This window comes from Geotrypetes seraphini, chromosome 4, assembly GCF_902459505.1.
Source record: "Geotrypetes seraphini chromosome 4, aGeoSer1.1, whole genome shotgun sequence".
NCBI classification, from domain to species: Eukaryota; Metazoa; Chordata; class Amphibia; order Gymnophiona; family Dermophiidae; genus Geotrypetes; species Geotrypetes seraphini.
In genome coordinates, this window is record NC_047087.1 from 135,781,312 (window position 1) to 135,800,548 (window position 19,237).

Genomic DNA, 19,237 nt, shown 5'->3' on the forward strand with positions numbered 1-19,237 from the left:
CTTGGGCAAGAGCTGCATGCTGTTCATCACATTGAACCTCCAAATCTCCCACAAGGGTGCCCAGCTCAGACAGTTCAGAACAGAGATCAGCTGCCAGCATTGTAAATTCACCCCGGAGCCCCTTCATCTCATTCCATATTTCCCAGAACAAAAATCGCACTTAAGTCAACGGGTCCGACAGCAGCAAGTCAGAAAACTCTCCACCCGCAGGCTCTACTGCGAGCAGTGATGTAGGCCCCTCCTCACCCTTCAGCGCCATCTTAACAGCATCAGTCTGCAAAGGGCCGAAGGCAAAATCCTTCAGCGTCCGACGGACCGATTGTGCCATAAAGACAGACACTCTGCAAAAGAAATCCGCTTTTAGATCTGCAGTTTGCAGGGTTGGATTCGCTATTTAGGAAGGGAAATAAAATGCAAATTAGGTTCAAAGCACACGGAGCTGAGCAGTCACCCGTCCATACAGCACGGTGACGTCACTTCCCCCGAGTACTTAGATTCTTTGAGCTTCTTTGTTTTATTTGCCTTCCTTACTGCATAGGTTCATTTGATGCTTAGCATCCCAGTTGCTCAGTGGCAGGCAAGGGCACACAGACTTTCATTATACTAAACTAAACCTTAAGTTTATATACAGCATCATTTCCACGGATGTGGAGCTCAGCACGGTTTACAAGAACTTAAATATAGGAAGAGAAGGAAAAGGTTTACATGAACTTAAATATAGGAAGAGAAGAATAAGGGTAAGGTTGCGTATAGGGGGGAGGAGTGAATTACATTATACAATCACTGGTTACATTTTGTTTTGTTTCTTGCAGGCTGTGAGTCCTGATGATAAATATATTATAACATCAGACCGTGATGAAAAAATTCGAGTCAGTTTACTTGGAGCACCACACAACATTATATCATTCTGCCTTGGCCATCGTGAGTAAGTATTTTCTGTATCCTCTCACACACTTTTCTCCCCACCTCAAGAAAAGTACCTTTTGTATACAATGCATCTTGCTCTCACTGTTTCCAACAGTGGCCAATCCAGGGCACAGTACCTGGCAGAAACCCAAATAGTAGCAACATTCCATGCTACTGATCCAGGGCAAGCAGTGGCTTCCCTCATGTCTGTAAGTGCCATTAATGTGAGCAACACAAATTAACAAAAGTTGAAATAGATAAGAGCACATTTTTTTGAGAGGAAAAGAAGGTTTCAGCAATCGCAGTATTTCTGGTTGTTATGCTCGAATGTTAATTTGTTTTGTTTCTGCAGTGATTGAGTTACTCTAGCATAGTGGTTCCCCACTGGTCTGACCCAGCAGCGGCAGTTCTTATATTCTTAAACTTTTCTTTAAAAGGGATCCATAAAACTTCTTCTAGTGCAATAGGTGATATTTTCTTGATGACAGGGTTATTTCCCCATGCTCGCAAGGACTGCAGAAGAAATCTACTCCAAATTTTTCATTGTGCCTCAGTGTACTTCACAGCTCGGTATAGTGCCCTCTAGCAGTCTTTTCTGCACGCATGGCGTGCGCCGGACCAGCCTGAGCCTCGCGTCGAGCCCCCTCGGGGCAAAGTGCGCCAGCTTCGCCGCATTCCATCCTCCTCGGATTCCTCGCCAAGGCGCCCAAGACGCTCTCCCTCCACGGACCACCGTGGGGCAAAGCGTCACGCTAAAACGACCGAAACCTCAAACCGCCGTACCTCTAAGAAGGCCCGGAGTTCGCCCACACTACGAGGCTGTTCACCGACGCCCCGTACAGGTCCGCTGAAGGTGACTGAGTTATCACTCTCCAACCCTCACATCCTCCTAACTCCCCCTCGGACCGAAGCTCCGAGTCGAGGTCCCAGGCTTTCGCCGAGGGAGTCCGGGTCGAGGTCACCGATTCGACATCGATCGGTACCCCATACCCCGGCATCGTCTCCGAGGGGCTTGAGACAACGTAGGTCCTCGACCCCAGAACACTGCCACAGTATTTCCCCGGTCTCGGAGCACGGGTCGGAGCATGAACCTCGATACTCGAGGGAAGCCTCCCTGTCCTTCTCCTCCCGACGGAGGTCTCGTTCACCGTCCCCACACGGGGCCCCGGGAACGTCCAACCCCTCCTTCACTCGCTTTGTCCATTTTGCCGTCCTTGTTCAATCCATATCCTCTCCAGATTAGACTATTGTAATTCCATCTATCTAAGTCTAACTAAAAAAAGTCTTCAAAGACTTAAACTAATTCAGAGCACTGCAGCCAAGTTGATCTTCGCAAAACGCAAATTTGATTATGTTTCCCCACTTCTGTCCAAACTCCATTGGCTCCCAGTAATTTCCAGGGTTCATTTTAAATGTGCCTGCCTAGCTTTTAAGATCCTACACGGCATCCTCCCTCCCCTAATCCTACTATCTTGGAACTCTTCGGGTCCTGACACCACCAAGCCCACCCAAAAACTTAAATTATGGATAGGCAATTCATCAAATTAATAAAATAAACAATAAACTATCCTTCCCCTTGCTAAAAGGTACCCTCTATGTGGGAAAATTGGGAAAATCTCTCTTCTTCAGAATCACAAGGCTTTGGAATAATCTTACTGCCCCATTACAGAATCAGGGCTTCTTCCAACTATTCCGTAAGCACCTGAAAACTAGGCTTTTCACAAAAATGTAATGCTCTCCTGCCCCCCTGTTCTCAACCTCCAAACCCATTATGTTATTCTTTCCTATATTAAGCTCTTGTAAACCGTGCCGAGCTCTATAATTATGGAGAGGATGCGGTATATAAACTTAAAGTTTAGTTTAGTTCCTCTGAGCTTATCCGCACCTATCTACTTAATCTCTCCTCTTGTCATCCTCTCTATCTAATATAATAAAACGGTAAGCCGCGCATGAGCCGTTCTATGCGTTCGTCCGTTTTCCGTGAGCTGTAGCTAGAAGTGCGCATGCGTGGCTTACAGTCTTCTTCCTCCCCCCGCCGAGGCGGATGTTGGCCGCGGCGGCTGCTGGCCGCCCGAAGCTCTCTCTCTCTCTTCCTCCCCCCCCCCCCCCCCCCCCGAGGCGGATGTCGACATAAGTAGGGCATGGAGTTCAGGAGGAAGGTATGGGGGGAGGAAAATACTGCACAGGGAAGTGGGGTGGGAGGGAAATGCTGCAACACACGGAAATGGAGGGGCAGAAAAGGAGTTGATGGACAGGGGAAGAGGTGCTGATGTGACACCAGGAAGTATTTTTTCATGGAAAGGGTGGTAGATCACTGGAATAAGCTTCTGGTGCAGGTGGTCGAGGCCACCGGCGTGCTTGACTTTAAGAGTAAATGGGACATGTACGTGGGATCCCTACGTAGGACGAATCACTAGCATCTAGACTTATTGGGGTGGGTCAGTAGAGTGGGCAGACTTGATGGGCTATAGCCCTTTTCTGCCGTCATCTTTCTATGTTTCTATGAACAGGGAGGTGGGAAGAAAAATGAAGACAGGCCTACTGCTGGACAGATGATGGACAGGGGGAGGTAAAACAAAGGGAGAAGGGCTTCTGCTGGATAAGGTGAGCAGTGATGGGGTGGTGGAGGACACGGGAGGTAAAAGGAAGGGAGAAATGGACAGGGGGAGCAGGCAAGGGGTGGTAGTGGACAGCCAATGAAAAAAAAAGACAGACAGACAGAAATACAGAAAGCAGCTAAGGAGAGAGAAAAAATAAAAAAGACAGACACACACACATATATTCTAGCACCCGTTAATGTAACGAACTATAAGACTAGTCTGCTATATTCTGAACCTATCACTCTCCACCGCAGTTGTGCCCGACATCTTCAAACATGCCGTTAACACCACTCCTAAAAAACCCTCGCTGGTCCCAACCTGCCTTTCCAAGTATCATCCTGTCTTCCTCCTCTTTATCCAAGCTACTTGAACATGCTGTTCACCACCATTGTCTTGACTTTCTTTCATTTCAAACTATTCTTGACCTGCTTCTGTCATGCTTTTACCCTCTTCATTCTACAAAAACTGCCATTATCCCAGGACAAGCAGGCATGATATTCTCACATGGGGGTGACGTCATCTACGGAGCCCCGATGCGGAAGCATTTTCAAGCAAACTTGATTGAAGATTTAAGTTTGCTCTGCTGCTCCACGCATGCGTGCCTTCCTGCTCCACTAGGGGGTGCATCCCCTCGTGGTCTCCAGTTCAAAATTTTCCGCTGAGCCTAGAAGTCGTGTTTTTTCTGGCTCTGCCCCAACTGCCTTCTAGCACCGCGATTTTCTTGTTTTTCATCGTTTAAGTCGCTGTGCGCGAAATTTTTTCTTCTTCAACTTGATTCCTGCTTCGTTTGACCGACCCGGAGGCTTCCGGGTCCCCGTGGCCGCGTGGCTACTCGAGCCGCAGCCACTTTCGATTCTATGTCCCGGCCTTTGACCGGCTTTAAAAAGTGCACCCGGTGCGAGCGGCTTCTTTCCATCACAGACCCGCATCGCCGGTGCATCCTCTGCCTAGGGGCCGCTCATCCAACCGACTCCTGTCCCCAGTGCGCTACTTTCCAGAATCGGGCCCTCCGTCGAAGGAAAGCCCGCATGGCGGATCTTTTCGCCCCAGACCAACCCTCTACCTCGGCCTCGAGGTCGGCCCCGGCCTTGGCCCCAGCCTTGACCTCAGCCCCGAATACCTCGGCATCGCCTCGAGACTCGACTCCGAAGTCCTCGGGACAACAGAAAGCCTCTGCTTCGGGTAAGTCCCCTCTTCCCTCTTCAGGTTCTGTACCAGCGAAGAAACCAACCTCGGGGACACCGGCGACGCATGGCGGAAGTCCCATGCTTACAGCCCCGACGAAGCCCTCCAAGCCTTCGGGCCGTGCCTCCACCACACGGGAATACTCTGATACGAGGTCGCCCCCGGTGGAGTGCACCGAGGCAGGGGACATGCCTTCGATGCTGTCCATGCCCGTCTTCCAGGACTTACTCCGAGCAATGATCTCGTCGGAGCTGTCCGCTGCAATGGCCCATCTACAACCGGCCTCTGCCTCGACCTCGACCCCGCATGTGCCAGACCAGCCTGAGCCTCGCGTCGAGCCACCTCGGGGAAAAGTGCGCAAACTTCGCCGCATCTCATCCTCCCCCGACTCCTCGCCGAGGCGCCCGAGGCGCTCTCCCCCCACAGACCGCCACAGGGCAAAACGGCGGGCTAAACCAACAGAAACCTCGAACCACCGTACCTCTAAGAAGGCCCGGGGTTCCCCCACTCTACGAGGCCGTTCACCTACACCTCGTTTGGGACCGCTGAAGGTGGCAGAGTTATCACTCTCCAACCCACGCATCCTCCGAACTCCCCCTCGGACCGGGGCTCCGATCCGAGGTTTCGGGCTTTCACCAAGGGAGTCCGGGTCGAGGTCACCGATTCGACATCGATCGGTACCCCGAACCCCGGCATCGTCTCCGAGGGGCTCCTCGAGACGTCGGAGATCCACGACCCCGGAACACTTTCACAGTACTTCCCCGGTCTCGGAGCTTGGATCGGAACAGGAACCTCGCTACTCGAGGAAAGCCTCCCCTTCCTTCTCCACCCGACGGAGGTCTCGTTCACCGACCCCCCACGGGGCCTCGGGAACATCCCGACCATCCTTCTCACGCTTTGTCCAGGACATGGGCCACGCTTTGAATTTAGACCTCCAGTCCGACTCCAGATACTCTAAAGAGTACCTAGTGGAACTGGATATGCCATCACTACCCAGAGAGTCCCTTCGCTTACCGCCTAAACCGATACTCCAACAGGCTCTCTTCAGGAACCTGGAGACCCCCTATATGGTCACAGCCGTGCCCTCCAAAATGGAGGCCAAGTACCGTACAGTACCCTTTCCGGGATTTGAACAACCACAGCTCTCCCACCAGTCGCTGTTAGTAGAATCCTCCTTAAAAAAGGCTCACCCCTCCCGGGTCTCAGCGGCGGTCCCCCTAGGCCGAGAAGGCCGAACCCTAGACAAGTTCGGCAGGAGACTATATCAAAATGCAATGATGGCCTCTAGGGTGCAAAACTACACTTTCACCTTCACATCCTACCTCAAACACCTCATTGGACTACTGAGAGCCTTTGAGACTGACCTACCGGCCTCCCGCCAAAGAGCCTTTAGCCTGCTTTTGGAATCCCTCTCCAACCTACGCCTCCATCTATTCCACGCGGCCTACGATGGCTTCGAACTCTCCTCCAGAGAGGCAGCGTTTGCTATCGCCATGCGCCGACTAGCTTGGCTACGCCTAGTCGACATGGACCCCAACTTACAGGACCGGTTGGCTAACCTCCCCTGCGTGGGAAAAGAACTGTTCGATGACACTATCGAGGCGGCTACAAAACGCCTCTCCGAACACGAACGTTCGTTTGCCTCCCTCGTCCGAGAAAAGCCCAAACCGCCCGCGTCCAGGCCGTATAGGGCCCCTCCGCGCCGCTACCCACAAAAATCCACTCCTGCCTTCTCGCGGCCTCCACCCAGACGTCCACAAGCCCACCACCGGGCCATGCCCAAGTCCCAACCGCCTGCGACTACCAAACCATCCCCGTCCTTTTGACGGGATACGCGGAAGGGGGCGAGCCCCCTCCGCCATAGTCCCAGGCCTCCTTCCCATCGGGGGTCGCCTCAAAGCCTTTTACCCTCGCTGGGAACAAGTCACGTCGGACGCATGGGTCCTTGGCGTGATCTCATCAGGATACTCTCAACTTTCGGACCATTCCTCCGGAAAACCCCCCAAGGAATTGCCCTCCCAACCGGACGCAGCTACCCCTACTCCTCTCCGAAGCTCGAGACCTGCTTCGCCTGAGAGCAGTGGAGAAGGTTCCCCCCGACCAACGGGGGAAGGGCTTCTACTCCCGTTACTTCCTGGTACCGAAAAAAACAGGAGGCTTACGCCCAATACTAGACTTGAGACGCCTCAACAAATTTCTGATACGAGAAAAATTTTGGATGCTTTCCCTACCGACCCTCTACCCCCTGATCGACGAGGGCGACTGGCTCTGCTCCCTCGATCTGAAGGAGGCGTACACACATGTCCCAGTGCACCCCGCTCACCGCAAGTTCTTGCGTTTTCAGGTAGGGGACTGGCACCTACAATACCGTGTCCTCCCCTTCGGCCTAGCATCGTCACCTCGGGTCTTCACCAAGTGCCTCGTGGTGGTCGCAGCAACCTTACGCTCCCAGGGCCTCCAGGTATTCCCCTACCTGGACGACTGGCTGATCAAAGCCCCGTCCAGGGAAGCGGTTATCTCAGTGACCCAACAGACTATTACCTACCTACAAAGTCTGGGGTTCGAGATAAACTTCCCAAAATCACAACTACGCCCCTCCCAGTCCCTACAGTTCATCGGGGCCACGCTGGACACGGTTCGCCTCCGTTCCTTCCTCCCCCCCCTCCGCGTCTAGAGGCGTTAGTAAGCCTGAGTCGAAGGTTTTCCCTGCTGACCTCGGTATCAGCTCGGCAGATGATGACTCTTCTGGGCCACATGGCCTCCACCGTCCACGTCACACCCTTCGCCCGCCTCCATCTGAGAATTCCTCAATGGACCCTGGCCTCTCAATGGCGTCAAGACCGGGACCCGATCGACCGCCCCGTGACAGTGACGCCTTCTTTGCAACGATCGCTCCGCTGGTGGGCCGACTCTTCAAATCTTTCCAAAGGTTTGCTCTTCCTCGCCCCACCCCACAGCAAGATACTCACCACGGACTCCTTGGAGTACGCTTGGGGAGCCCATCTGGACGGCCTACGCACTCAAGGGATGTGGTCAGCAGAAGACCATCGCTGCCACATCAACGTGCTAGAGCTTCGGGCCATCTATCTCGCAGCTGTAGCTTTTCAACATCTGCTCCACGACCGAGTGGTTCTCATCCGAACCGACAACCAGGTAGCAATGTACTACGTAAACAAACAAGGGGGAACAGGGTCTTGGTCCCTTTGCCAGGAAGCCCTGCGCCTCTGGAAATGGGCAATCTCCAACAACACCTTCCTTCGAGCGGTGTACATACAAGGAGAACGAAACTGTCTGGCGGACAGACTCAGCCGCCTCCTCCAGCCACACGAGTGGTCACTGCACTCTCAAATCCTACGACAGGTGTTTGAAAAGTGGGGGACGCCTCAAATAGATCTATTCGCATCCCCCCACAATCACAAGCTGCCTCTCTTCTGCTCCCGGATGTACTCCCCGGACCGGCTCGAGGCTGATGCCTTCCTCCTCGACTGGGAGGGAAGGTTCCTATACGCGTTCCCGCCGTTTCCTCTGATACTGCGGACGCTTGTCCACCTGAAAACAGTACAAACCACCCTGATCCTGATTGCTCCTCGCTGGCCACGCCAGCCTTGGTTTTCCCTTCTACTTCAACTCAGTGTCAGAGATCCACTGCCTCTGCCTCTGTTTCCCTCTCTACTATCACAGGGTCAGGGTTCGCTGTTACATCCCAATCTTCAATCTCTTCATCTGAATGCTTGGTTTCTCTCCCCCTGACTGCTCTCCCCGTGTCTCAATCAGTCAAGGAGATATTAGAGGCCTCTAGAAAGACCTCGACGAGAACCTGCTACTCCCAAAAGTGGACCAGATTCTCAACCTGGTGCTCCTCCCACAGCCAGGACCCGGTGTCGGTCCCCGTCCCTCTGGTCCTTGACTATTTACTTCAATTATCTCATTCCGGCCTAAAGACCAACTCCATTCGAGTACACCTCAGTGCGATTGCGGCCTTTCATCAGCCCCTGGAAGGGAAAGCCCTCTCGCTCCATCCCTTAGTCTCTCGCTTCATGAAGGGTCTTCTGAATGTCCACCCTCCTCTCAAACCCCCTCCGGGGGTTTGGGACCTCAACGTGGTTCTGGCTCAACTAATGAAACCTCCATTTGAGCCCCTAGACAAATGCCATCCAAAATTCCTCACTTGGAAGGTAATTTTCCTGCTTGCGCTCACTTCCGCTCGGCGGGTTTGTGAGTTACAGGCTCTGGTAGCGGACCCACCCTTCATGGTATTCCATCACGACAAGGTGGTACTCCGCACCCATCCTAAGTTCTTGCCTAAAATAGTGTCTGATTTTCACCTCAATCAGTCCATTGTCTTACCTGTGTTTTTTCCCAAGCTCCACTCCCACCCCGGAGAGGTGACGCTCCTTACTCTTGACTGTAAGAGAGCGTTGGCCTTCTACCTCCAACATACTCAGTCACACCGGAAAGTCCCACAATTGTTTTTGTCCTTCGACTCAAACCGGTTAGGTCACCCAGTCTCCAAGCGCACCTTGTCCAACTGGTTGGCCGATTGCATCTCCTTCTGCTACGCTCAGGCTGATCTCGCACTGCATGGTCGAGTAACGGGACACAAGGTCCGAGCGATGGCAGCCTCCGTAGCGTTCCTCAGGTCCACACCTATTGAGGAAATCTGCAAGGCTGCCACGTGGTCTTCGGTTCATACCTTCACCTCCCACTACTGTCTGGACTCTCTGTCCAGGAGCGATGGCCGGTTCGGCCAATCGGTTTTACGAAATCTATTTGCTTAAATTGCCAACTTCCCTCCATCCCTTTTCAGTCAGCTTGGAGGTCACCCACATGTGAGAATATCATGCCTGCTTGTCCTGGGATAAAGCACAGTTACTTACCGTAACAGGTGTTATCCAGGGACAGCAGGCATATATTCTCACAACCCGCCCACCTCCCCGAGGTTGGCTTCTTTGCTAATTAAGTGAACTGGAGACCACGAGGGGATGCACCCCCTAGTGGAGCAGGAAGGCACGCATGCGTGGAGCAGCAGAGCAAACTTAAATCTTCAATCAAGTTTGCTTGAAAATGCTTCCGCATCGGGGCTCCGTAGATGACGTCACCCCCATGTGAGAATATATGCCTGCTGTCCCTGGATAACACCTGTTACTGTAAGTAACTGTGCTTTATGAAAGTCTCCAATGTCCTGCTCCTGGCCAAATCCAAAACCTCTACTCTGTCCTCATCCTCCTTGATCTATCTGTTCCTTTTGACAAGGTAAATAGCTACCTACTCATCGATATGCTCTTCTCGTTTCGATATCAGGGCTCAGTTATCACATGGTTTTCTTCCTATCTTTCCCATCGTATCTTTAGCGTATGCTGATACTTCTTCTGTCAATTGGTGTACCTCAGGGCTTTGTCCTGGGACTGCTTCTTTTTTCTATCTACACTTCTTCCCTTGGTGCTGTAATATCCTCCCATGGCTTTCAGTATTGCCTCTATGCTGACAACTTACAGATCTATCTACATCTGAAATCTCGGCAGACATTCAGTCCTGTGTTTCAGCCTGCTTGTCTGACATCGCTACCTGGATGTCTCGCTGCCATCTAAAATTAAACAAGGCCAAGACTGAACTCCTTATCTTTCCACCTAAACTTGTCTCTCCTTCCCCCCCCCTCCCTTCTCTCTTTCTGTAATATCGCGTCTTTTTGTCTTTATCTTTGCTTCTAGTTGGCTGCAAAGCCTTCTAGTGCAAATTCTAGATGTGCATCATGGGCCATGACTGCTGGTCCAGTTATGACCTCAATCAAAGTATAGGTTAGGAGCAATGAAGAGTCAAGTAGGCCTTAAATTTCTTAAGTGTAATATTTTTCACCATAGTATGTTGGCCCATAAAAAGGGAAGCAAACTTTTATTAGGTTCCAAACTTTTCACAGGAACTTAGAACCAGAGGTTGTATTAATCCCAAAAAATTTCAGTTCCCTGACAGGTTTTATTGGGCTCCAGCCACTGGACAAAGTGGCTGTTTTGTGACACTCTAAGGGTGACCTCCATTTAGCTGCCTTGAACCAATAGAGATCCAGTCGAAAGATGTTGCATGGTTTAGTTGGAGACCCTAGTGAATGTCCACACAAAATTTTATTCAGTTTGGAGTAGAGCTGCCCGATTCAGAGCTGTCAGATTCAGGAAAAAATATTTTGATTCGATTCAACCTATTGAATCAATTATTCCATTCGATTTTCCTGCCCAATTGGGTGTTTTTTTCAAACATCCTGGTGGGTTTATTTTATAGCCTCTTTACCCCCTTTGTCCTCTCCTACCCACACTGACGGTGTGGTATAAACAAACAAAAAAGACTTTTCCTCTCTCTGTTAAATCCTAGCTCACGTTCACGGTCTAACACCAGCTCTGGCAGGATACACATTTCAAATCTGACATATTGTAATCGTAAAACAATTTGAAATAAAATTTATTTTTTTTACCTTTTGTTTGGTCATTATTCAAATCATGTTAGTCCCAGGCTCTGGTTGTCTTCTGATAACTCGCTTGCCAGGGTCTCCTTCTTTCTCCATTCTAACCATCCATCTTCCATCTCTGTCCTCCCCTTCCATTTCCCTTCCCTCCCCTGGAGGTCTGCAGCTGCAGCGATGGACCCAACCATCCCCAGATCCACCATCTCTCCTTTTCTCAACTACCCTTTCATTCAGCATCTCTCCCTCCTTCCCCACCACCCCAGGGTCTACGAGTTTCTCCCTTTCTCTTCCCAACTACCCTCCTATCCAGAGTCTCTGTCCCCCACCCACCCTCACACCATCCCTTGTGTCCAACTTCTCTCCCTTTCTGTTCCTTCCCTCCCTAAATCCCATTGTCCACCATCTCTCTCCCTCTCCTCTGTTTTTAGACCCATTATTTCTTTCACCCCCCCAGTCCGGCATACGCACTTCTCTTTGAACCCCCCTTCCCTCCCTCCCTCCATGTACTCCTACATCAGGGCCTCCCCTTGAAGGCCTGTACCCCCTCGGAAGGCCTGCAACTCCCCCTGAAGACTTAAGGCTTGCCTGTTTCCCCCTGGCCTCCTGGTCTTACTTTTATTTAATTATAGCATCCTGCAGAAAGGATCACAGGTTCTGGCAATCCTTGCAGGCTGCCATCTGCCTACGCAGCTGTCGTTTCCTCCGTCATGGTCCCACCCCTCGTCTTACATCAGGGGCAGGATCGTGGCAGAGGAAACAACAGCTCTGGAGGCCGATGGTAGCCTGCAATGATTGCTAGCACCAGCGATCCTCTCTGCAGGGTGCTCTGCTGCTCTACAGTAATTAGATGTAAGAACGGGAGGCCAAGGGGGAAGCCGGACACTGCAGCACTTCTTAACTGACCCTCGCCTCCTAAAGCAAGAGCGGCAGCGGCCAGCCAGCAAAAGGCAGTGCTGCCTCTCCTGCTTTAGGGGACGAGAGGGGAGGGTCAGTCACCGAATCGTGAGCCTGATTATTTTACAAAAACCAAATCAATTCGCATCATTCACTCAAAGTGAATCGATTCGAATCGTGAATTGGGCAGCACTAGTTTGGATGAGGTTGAGCATGGATGACTTCAAAATTAGTCCACTTGACGTGGAATGATCCTTATGGGGCAAGGAAGGTCAAGTGCAACAGTAACAAGAGGGAAATGGTTCACATGCATAGTAAGGCTTCTTAAAAACTTTCAGAAAAATCTGAGCTGAGTAAGCTTTTCCTCTGCTGGGCTCCATTGGCTAATGTCAACCATCTGTGGTGTCCATGGAGAAAAAAAACCCTGCTATGGGTAATTGTTAAATGATGTAAATGTTAAATTTAGGGCTTTACTGAGCATTTGTATTCGTTTCAGTTCAGCCCAGAATTGTGCCCCAAATACATTATTTGTATTCAGCTGAATAGGGCTCTATCGTATTAAATCCTACTCAAACATTTGATCTCTGATTTCACTTGTTTCTTTTATTATTTATAAAAGCTCAATGCCCCCATTATTCGCATTCAGTATTCGTATTTAGCCAAATAGAAAATATGCTATTTGATACCATGCTAGAAAATATCTAAACATTTCTGGGGAATTGAGAGACTTTGAGAGCCATTTTTAATAGGACATTTAAGTCCAAGTCTGGACGTTTTAAGAAAGATGTCCAAAAATCGTGTATTTTTTTTTTTTTAATGACCTGCTAGACATCTTGGCCTAGCAAAACATCTATCTTTTTGGGCCATTTTTGAAGAATAGGATGCCCAGATAAAACATGTCCAAAACAAGCCATTTGCATATAGGAGAGGCCAGCATTTTTAATGGACTGGCCACAAAGACATGCCAGCAAAGCAATGGCGCACCTTAGAGGGAACTGCTATGAACTTCACATAAAGGGTGCCAGGTATACATCTCACCATAAACCACTTCTAATGTATGATGAGCCCAACAAAACTCCCCCAAAACCTATTATACCCACCAGTCTACTACCCCAGTAGCCCTTATGTCTGCATGTGTCACCTATATGGCAGTACAGTAGGATTTTGACGGGCTTGCATTTTCTACTATAAATGTGGTTAGAGTGAGATATTGGCCTGAGTCCCCTTCTCTATGGTTCACTACAACACCCACTAGGCTACTCCAGACACTTGCTTGCTGCACTGCTAGGATTTCTCATACCATGTACTGCTGTTATAAGACAAGTATGTACTGTTTCATTCAGATCTATGGAGAGGTGGGAAGAGGTCAGTGACCATTGGGGGAGTGGAGGGGGGGTCATGCCTTAATCCCTCCAATAGTCATCTAGTCAGTTTGAGTACCTTTCTGGTTCTTACTCACTTTTAAATCAGGTCTAGCTCCGAACGTCTAAATAGTATCCTGGATGTCTTGGTAAATGTTTGATTATCGCCATAAGACATCCAAATGCTAAGCATACTCTTAAGCCGGCCAAAACATGCCCCCTTGAACTTTAGGCACACTGTAGACAAGAAGTCTAGCAAGATGTCTAGAAAGTTGGCTTAGAAAATGACGACTACTTGGACATCTTGGCCAATAAGATATCCAAGTGTTACTTTATGCTATTTTTTTGGACGTCTTTCTTTTTTGAAAATGAGTCCCTTTGTCTCAAATCTTTCTTCTTGTATAAATCTGTAATTTATGCACATTGTATTTGTAGATAGGATGCATGTGTTGCTGCAGGAATGTTCTGTGGTTTATGGAAGCTCAGTATATTAATGTGGATGTGACACTGGCTTTTTGTTTGTCTATTGAGTAACTTTGCTGTAGATATAATTGCACAAGAGTAATCGTGATCTCTTTCTGTAGGTTTGTCAGTAGAATTCTTGTTCTGCCTACGGCTGGAAATCTGCTGTTATCAAGCTCAGGGGTCAGTATTCTTTTTGTCATAACTTAAGGTACATTGTGTGTCCCAGTGCTTTGAAAATGAACCTTTACTGTATATCAAAGAAGTTAAATGAAGACTGCAGTCAAAAGTGTTTTGCTTTTGTTAATTACAGTGAGATTAGTTGAAAAAGCACTTCACTTCAGCCTGTGCCCATTTGTTATAATTTTATAGGATAGAGCAGTTCATGAAAACCAAATATTAACCAATAACGGTAACTTTCCTCAGTGGTAATTCCTGGGTTTGCGCTCTTCCGGAAGAATTGCTTTCATAGTGACTTCCTGGAGGAGCCCTCAAAAACCTAAGAAGACCATCATACCAACTGAGAGATTTCAACTTTTAAATATGTCCATAGATGATTTAGGACTACATTACTCCCTAAAACTCCTCCACCTATCCCCCCTAGAAACAATTTACACTTATGCAGACGACATCCTCGTCCTCCTCGAGACCGATTCAAACCTCACCGACCTGTCTAAGAACATATCCTCTTGTATAATGAACCTACAATCCTGGGCCCACACTGTGCAAATGAAATTGAATGAGTCCAAAACAAGACTTCTTTGGCTCGGTCCAAAACTAGATCACCTACCCACCTCCATCCCACTACCCTCTGGCTCCTCTCTGCAGCTTGAGTTCTCGAGCAAGGTCTTGGGCATCATCATTGATTCCACATTGTCCTTCAATGACCACCTCCAATCCTTGGTAAAAAAAAATGCTTTTTCAGCCTTCACATGCTGAGGAAAGTTAGATCCTGCTTCCATCAAAAACATTTTACCCTCCTTGTCCAATTCATCATCCTCTCCAGATTGGACTATTGCAACTCTATCTACTTAAGCCTAACTAAGAAAAACCTCCACAGACTCCAACGGATTCAGAATGCCGCAGCCAAGCTCATCTTCGCTAAAAGTAAATTTGACCATGTCTCCCCGCTCCTGGCCAAGCTCCACTGGCTTCCGATAATCACCAGGGTCCACTACAAATGCGCCTGTTTAACTTTCAAAATCCTATATGGTATCCTCCCTCCCTTTATCCCTCTTTCTTGGAATTCCTGAAACCCTAATACCACCAGATCCTCCCACAAATTAAAACTATCCTTCCCCTCGCTAAAAGGCATTTCCCACACAGGAAAGCTAGGGACCTCCCTCCACTTCAAAATCACTGAGCTCTGGAACAACCGTACCTCCCCTCTTCGGAACTTGAGCTCTCTCCAAGTTTTCCACAAACATCTGAAAACCTGGCTTTTCTCAAAAAATGTAAGTCTCCCTCCAACTTAGGAATCAAGGAAACTCTTATATCTTAGCATCCCAAGTCCTCTAAATTTTCTTCACACTTCTTCCTCTAACCTTCTGTTGTAGTTCCTTCCTATTTCTCCTACTGTAAACCGCGTCGAGCTCTACGAACGTGGAGATGATGCGGTATACAAACCTAAGGATTAGATTAGATTACATTACCTTAGTATTTATGGATTTCCAATATGTCCCAGAAGGAGTTCCTTACAAAAGACGAAGTAAGGAAGAAATAAGGAATTGCAAGCTAGTAAGTCTGACTTCTGTGTTAAGCAAATTAATGGAAACACTTTTAAAACGGAGAATGGTGAAGTTTCTGGAATCTGGTGGATTACTGGACCAGAGGCAATATGGATTCACTAGAGGTAGGTCTTGTCAGACAAATCTGATCAATTTCTTTGACTGGGTGACCAGAGAATTGGGTAGAGGGAGTGTGCTAGATGTGGTGTATTTAGATTTTAGCAAAGCCTTTGACAGTGTACCACACAGATGGCTAATAAATAAACTGAGTGCCCTCGGGATGGGTCCCAAAGTGATGAGCTGGGTCAGGAACTGGTTGAGTGGAAGATGACAGAGGGTAGTGATCAGTGGAGATTGCTCTGAGGAAAGGGATATTACTAGTGGTGTGCCTCAAGGTTCTGTTCTTGGATGGTGTGAATAACATGAAGAAAGACCTAGCAAAGCTTGAAGAATGGTCTTAAATTTGGCTAAGAAATGCAAGGTCATGCATTTGGGCTGCAAAAACCTGAAGGAATGGGTGTGATTGTATGTGATGATCTTAATGTGACCAAACAGGTTGAAAAGTTGATGGTGAAAGCTAGAAGGGAGAGGTATGGCCAGTAGGAAAAAGGCAGTATTGACGCCTCTGTATAAGACTTTGGTGAAACCTCATTTAGAATAATGTGTACAATTCTAGAGGCTGCCCCTTCAAAAAGATATAAACAGGATGGAGTTGGTCCAGAGGAAGGCTACTAAAATGGTGCGTGGCCTTCATCATAAGGTGTATAGGGGCAGACTTAAAGATCTCAATATGTATATTTTAGAGGAAAGGTGGGAGGGGAGATATGATAGAAATGTTTAAATACTGACATGGCATAAATGCGCATAAATTGAGTCTTTCAATTGAAAGGAAACTCTGCAATGAGAGGGCATAGGATGACTTTAAGAAGTGATAGGCTCAGGAGTAATGAAAGGAAATACTTTTTTACAGAAAAGGTAGTAGATGTGTGGAACAGTCTCCCAGAAGAAGTGGAGGAGACAGACTGTGTCTGGATTTAAGAAGGTGTGGGATAGGCATGTGGGATCTCTGAGAGAAAGAGGTAATGGTTACTGCGGATGGGCAGACTAGATGGGCCATTTGGACTTTATCTGCCATCATGTTTCTATGATGCAATTTACAAGTTAGAAGAGTCTGGCCGTGTCCAGGATTTACATTATTTCATTAGGGTTCTTGTAGACGTTTTGTGAGTGGTTGCTAAAAAGTTCTCAGCCCAACCAAGAAGGGAATGACATGGAGCCATGAAACTTACAAGTTATTCCACATATTCGCCCTTAAGTTTAACACACTTGGCACATCATGTCTGAAATTTCTGTAATTCTTCCAAAAATGCTCTTATGTCTGGTTACTGAAATACTGCTCCACTGCTGCAATCACCTCCAAATCGCTCAAAAATTGTCACCCGTTCAAACGCTTTTTAAGAATTGGAAACAGAAAATAGTTAGGTGGTCTATGCATTGAGCTCCAACTGCGTCAAAACATCCATCATTTTGCCAGCTTTGTGAGTAGGTGCATTGTCTTGCAAAAAAGAGAACTGCTTTCTGCAGCTTCCCTTTCCTTTTTTCTTTCAATACCTCCTTTAATCGGCACAGCAAGTTACAGTAATATTTTGCATTAACTGTTCAGCCCCTTCCTGATCCCAAAACACTTTGGCCATGACCTTTCCTGCTGAGAGGAATTCCATCCCCTTTATTATCTTGGTAACTCTTCTTTGAACCTTTTCTAGTTCTGCTATATGTTTCTTTGAGATAAGACTAAAAAAAAAGATGATAAAAACAAAAAAACTGTGGATGTTCTGAAAGATGATTTTATTATTCGCTCTTCTCAGTAAAATACAAATAAGTCTAAATATGTAGTACACATGTGATTGTCCAACCAGACCCTACACGATCCGTGTCAGGGGTCTGGATGATATGGGGTATATAGATGAAAATATGGACTAAAAGCAGTGTGTCTTGAGCAGATAACTGAAAATGGCTTTGAGACAAGCAAGACGCCCTATATCATCCGGACCCCTGAGGAAGGCGTGTTCGCCGAAACATGGACCTTATAGAGTCCAGTTGGACAATCACTTGTGTACTACATATTTAGACTTATATTTGTATTTTAATGTGAAGAGCGAATAATAAAATCATCTTTCAGAACATCCACAGTTTTTTTGTTTTTATCGTTTGTTTGTTCTCACTGTGGAATATTGGGTCTTCTTTTTGTTTTTGTTGTCTTGAGATAAGACCAGTGGCGTTCCTAGGGTATGTGGCACCCGGGGCCCATCATTTTTTGACACCCCCCCCCAATGTAAAAAAATATTTTTTTGTAATGACCATGAAACGGAATAAATGGTCAGAATAGAAACAGGCAGTGAAAATTTTCTTATATTCCAAACATAACATAACATAAATTATGTCTGAATTGTCATGACATCAGAAGTACATATGGAGTAGTTGCAGGTGATGCTTGGGACAGTTCTGATTGTGTTAGTTCGGTTTTATGTGTTTTTTGAATAGAAGGGTTTTTATTTCTTTTTGAAGGTTTTGCAGTCTGGTTGATGTCAATTGGTTGTAGAGTTGGGGGTCGAGTGTTGCAGCTTGAATGGCTAGGAGGTTGTCGAACAGTTTTTTTCTTTTGACGTTTTTGGTTGGAGGGTGTGTGAATGGTGCGTGAGTTCTCCTATGTCTGGTTGAGGTGGATTGAATTATTTAGCTGAAGAAATTAGTTACCCCCTCATCCCACACACATTAATTCTCTTCCATTTTTGTTCCCATTATAAAAAACACTGATAAGTTCCCAGAAAAAAAATACATTAAAGTAAGAAGTGAAAACAAAGGCCCCTACAGATGAGAACATAACATAAGAATAGCCTAACTGGGTCAGACTAATGGTCCATCATGCCCAGTAGCCCATTCTCATGGTAGCCAATCCAGGACACTAATACCTGGTCAAAACCCAAAGAGTAGCAACATTCCATGCTACCGATCCAGGGCAAGCAGACACTTCCCCCATGTCTTAATAACAGATTATGGACTTTTCCTCCAGGAATTTGTCCAAATCTTTCTTAAAACCAGCTACACTATCTGCTTTTACCATAACTTCTGGCCACTTCATTTTTAAGTTTAGATCTTTCCTTTCAAACAGAGACCTTGCTAGATGTCAAATACAGCACAAGGTAACTTCACATGGACTTAGCTGTGCAGGAAACGTGAATCTCCTCATACACCCACCATATAGTGCAAAAATGTGCAAAGGTCTGTTTTTTCTTTCGATCACTACATAGCCTAATGCCACACAAGCAGCGCTGTTTCAAACATATTCTGTAGGTCAATGCTAAGGATAACAAAGTTTCCTTCCTTAGACCAGAAGGAGATACTGATAAACCACTGGAAGAGATCCCAAAACAACACCCAAAGACCCACTCAGTGTGTGATCCAGTTGAGTGGAGTGGACTAACTGGGGGGTGGAAATGGGCCCGGAGTTTGCTCAGCAGAATTTCCCAGACCACCTCTTCCTCTCAACACATTGACACGCTGCCACCACCACCACTAGGAACACCTCACTGGGTAGGCCAGCTATGCTATAAACTTTATAAAACACATTATTATATTTTCTTATAAAGCACA

At 47.6% G+C, this 19,237-nt stretch overlaps 2 protein-coding genes across 5 annotated transcripts in view; one reads left to right on the plus strand and one right to left on the minus strand.

Annotated features, from left to right (window-relative positions):
• The window catches only part of WDR4 (WD repeat domain 4), a 140,438-nt gene that overhangs the window by 71,341 nt on the left and 49,860 nt on the right, over positions 1 to 19,237 (plus strand). For both annotated transcript variants that reach the window (XM_033940459.1, XM_033940458.1), the window contains 2 exons: positions 813 to 925; positions 13,982 to 14,042. In XM_033940459.1, the coding sequence (XP_033796350.1) occupies positions 813 to 925; positions 13,982 to 14,042 (174 nt within the window). The remainder of the gene's footprint in view (positions 1 to 812; positions 926 to 13,981; positions 14,043 to 19,237) is intronic.
• Positions 1 to 19,237, minus strand: part of SLC37A1 (solute carrier family 37 member 1) — a 368,358-nt gene that overhangs the window by 62,364 nt on the left and 286,757 nt on the right. The gene's annotated exons all lie outside the window — the stretch shown is intronic.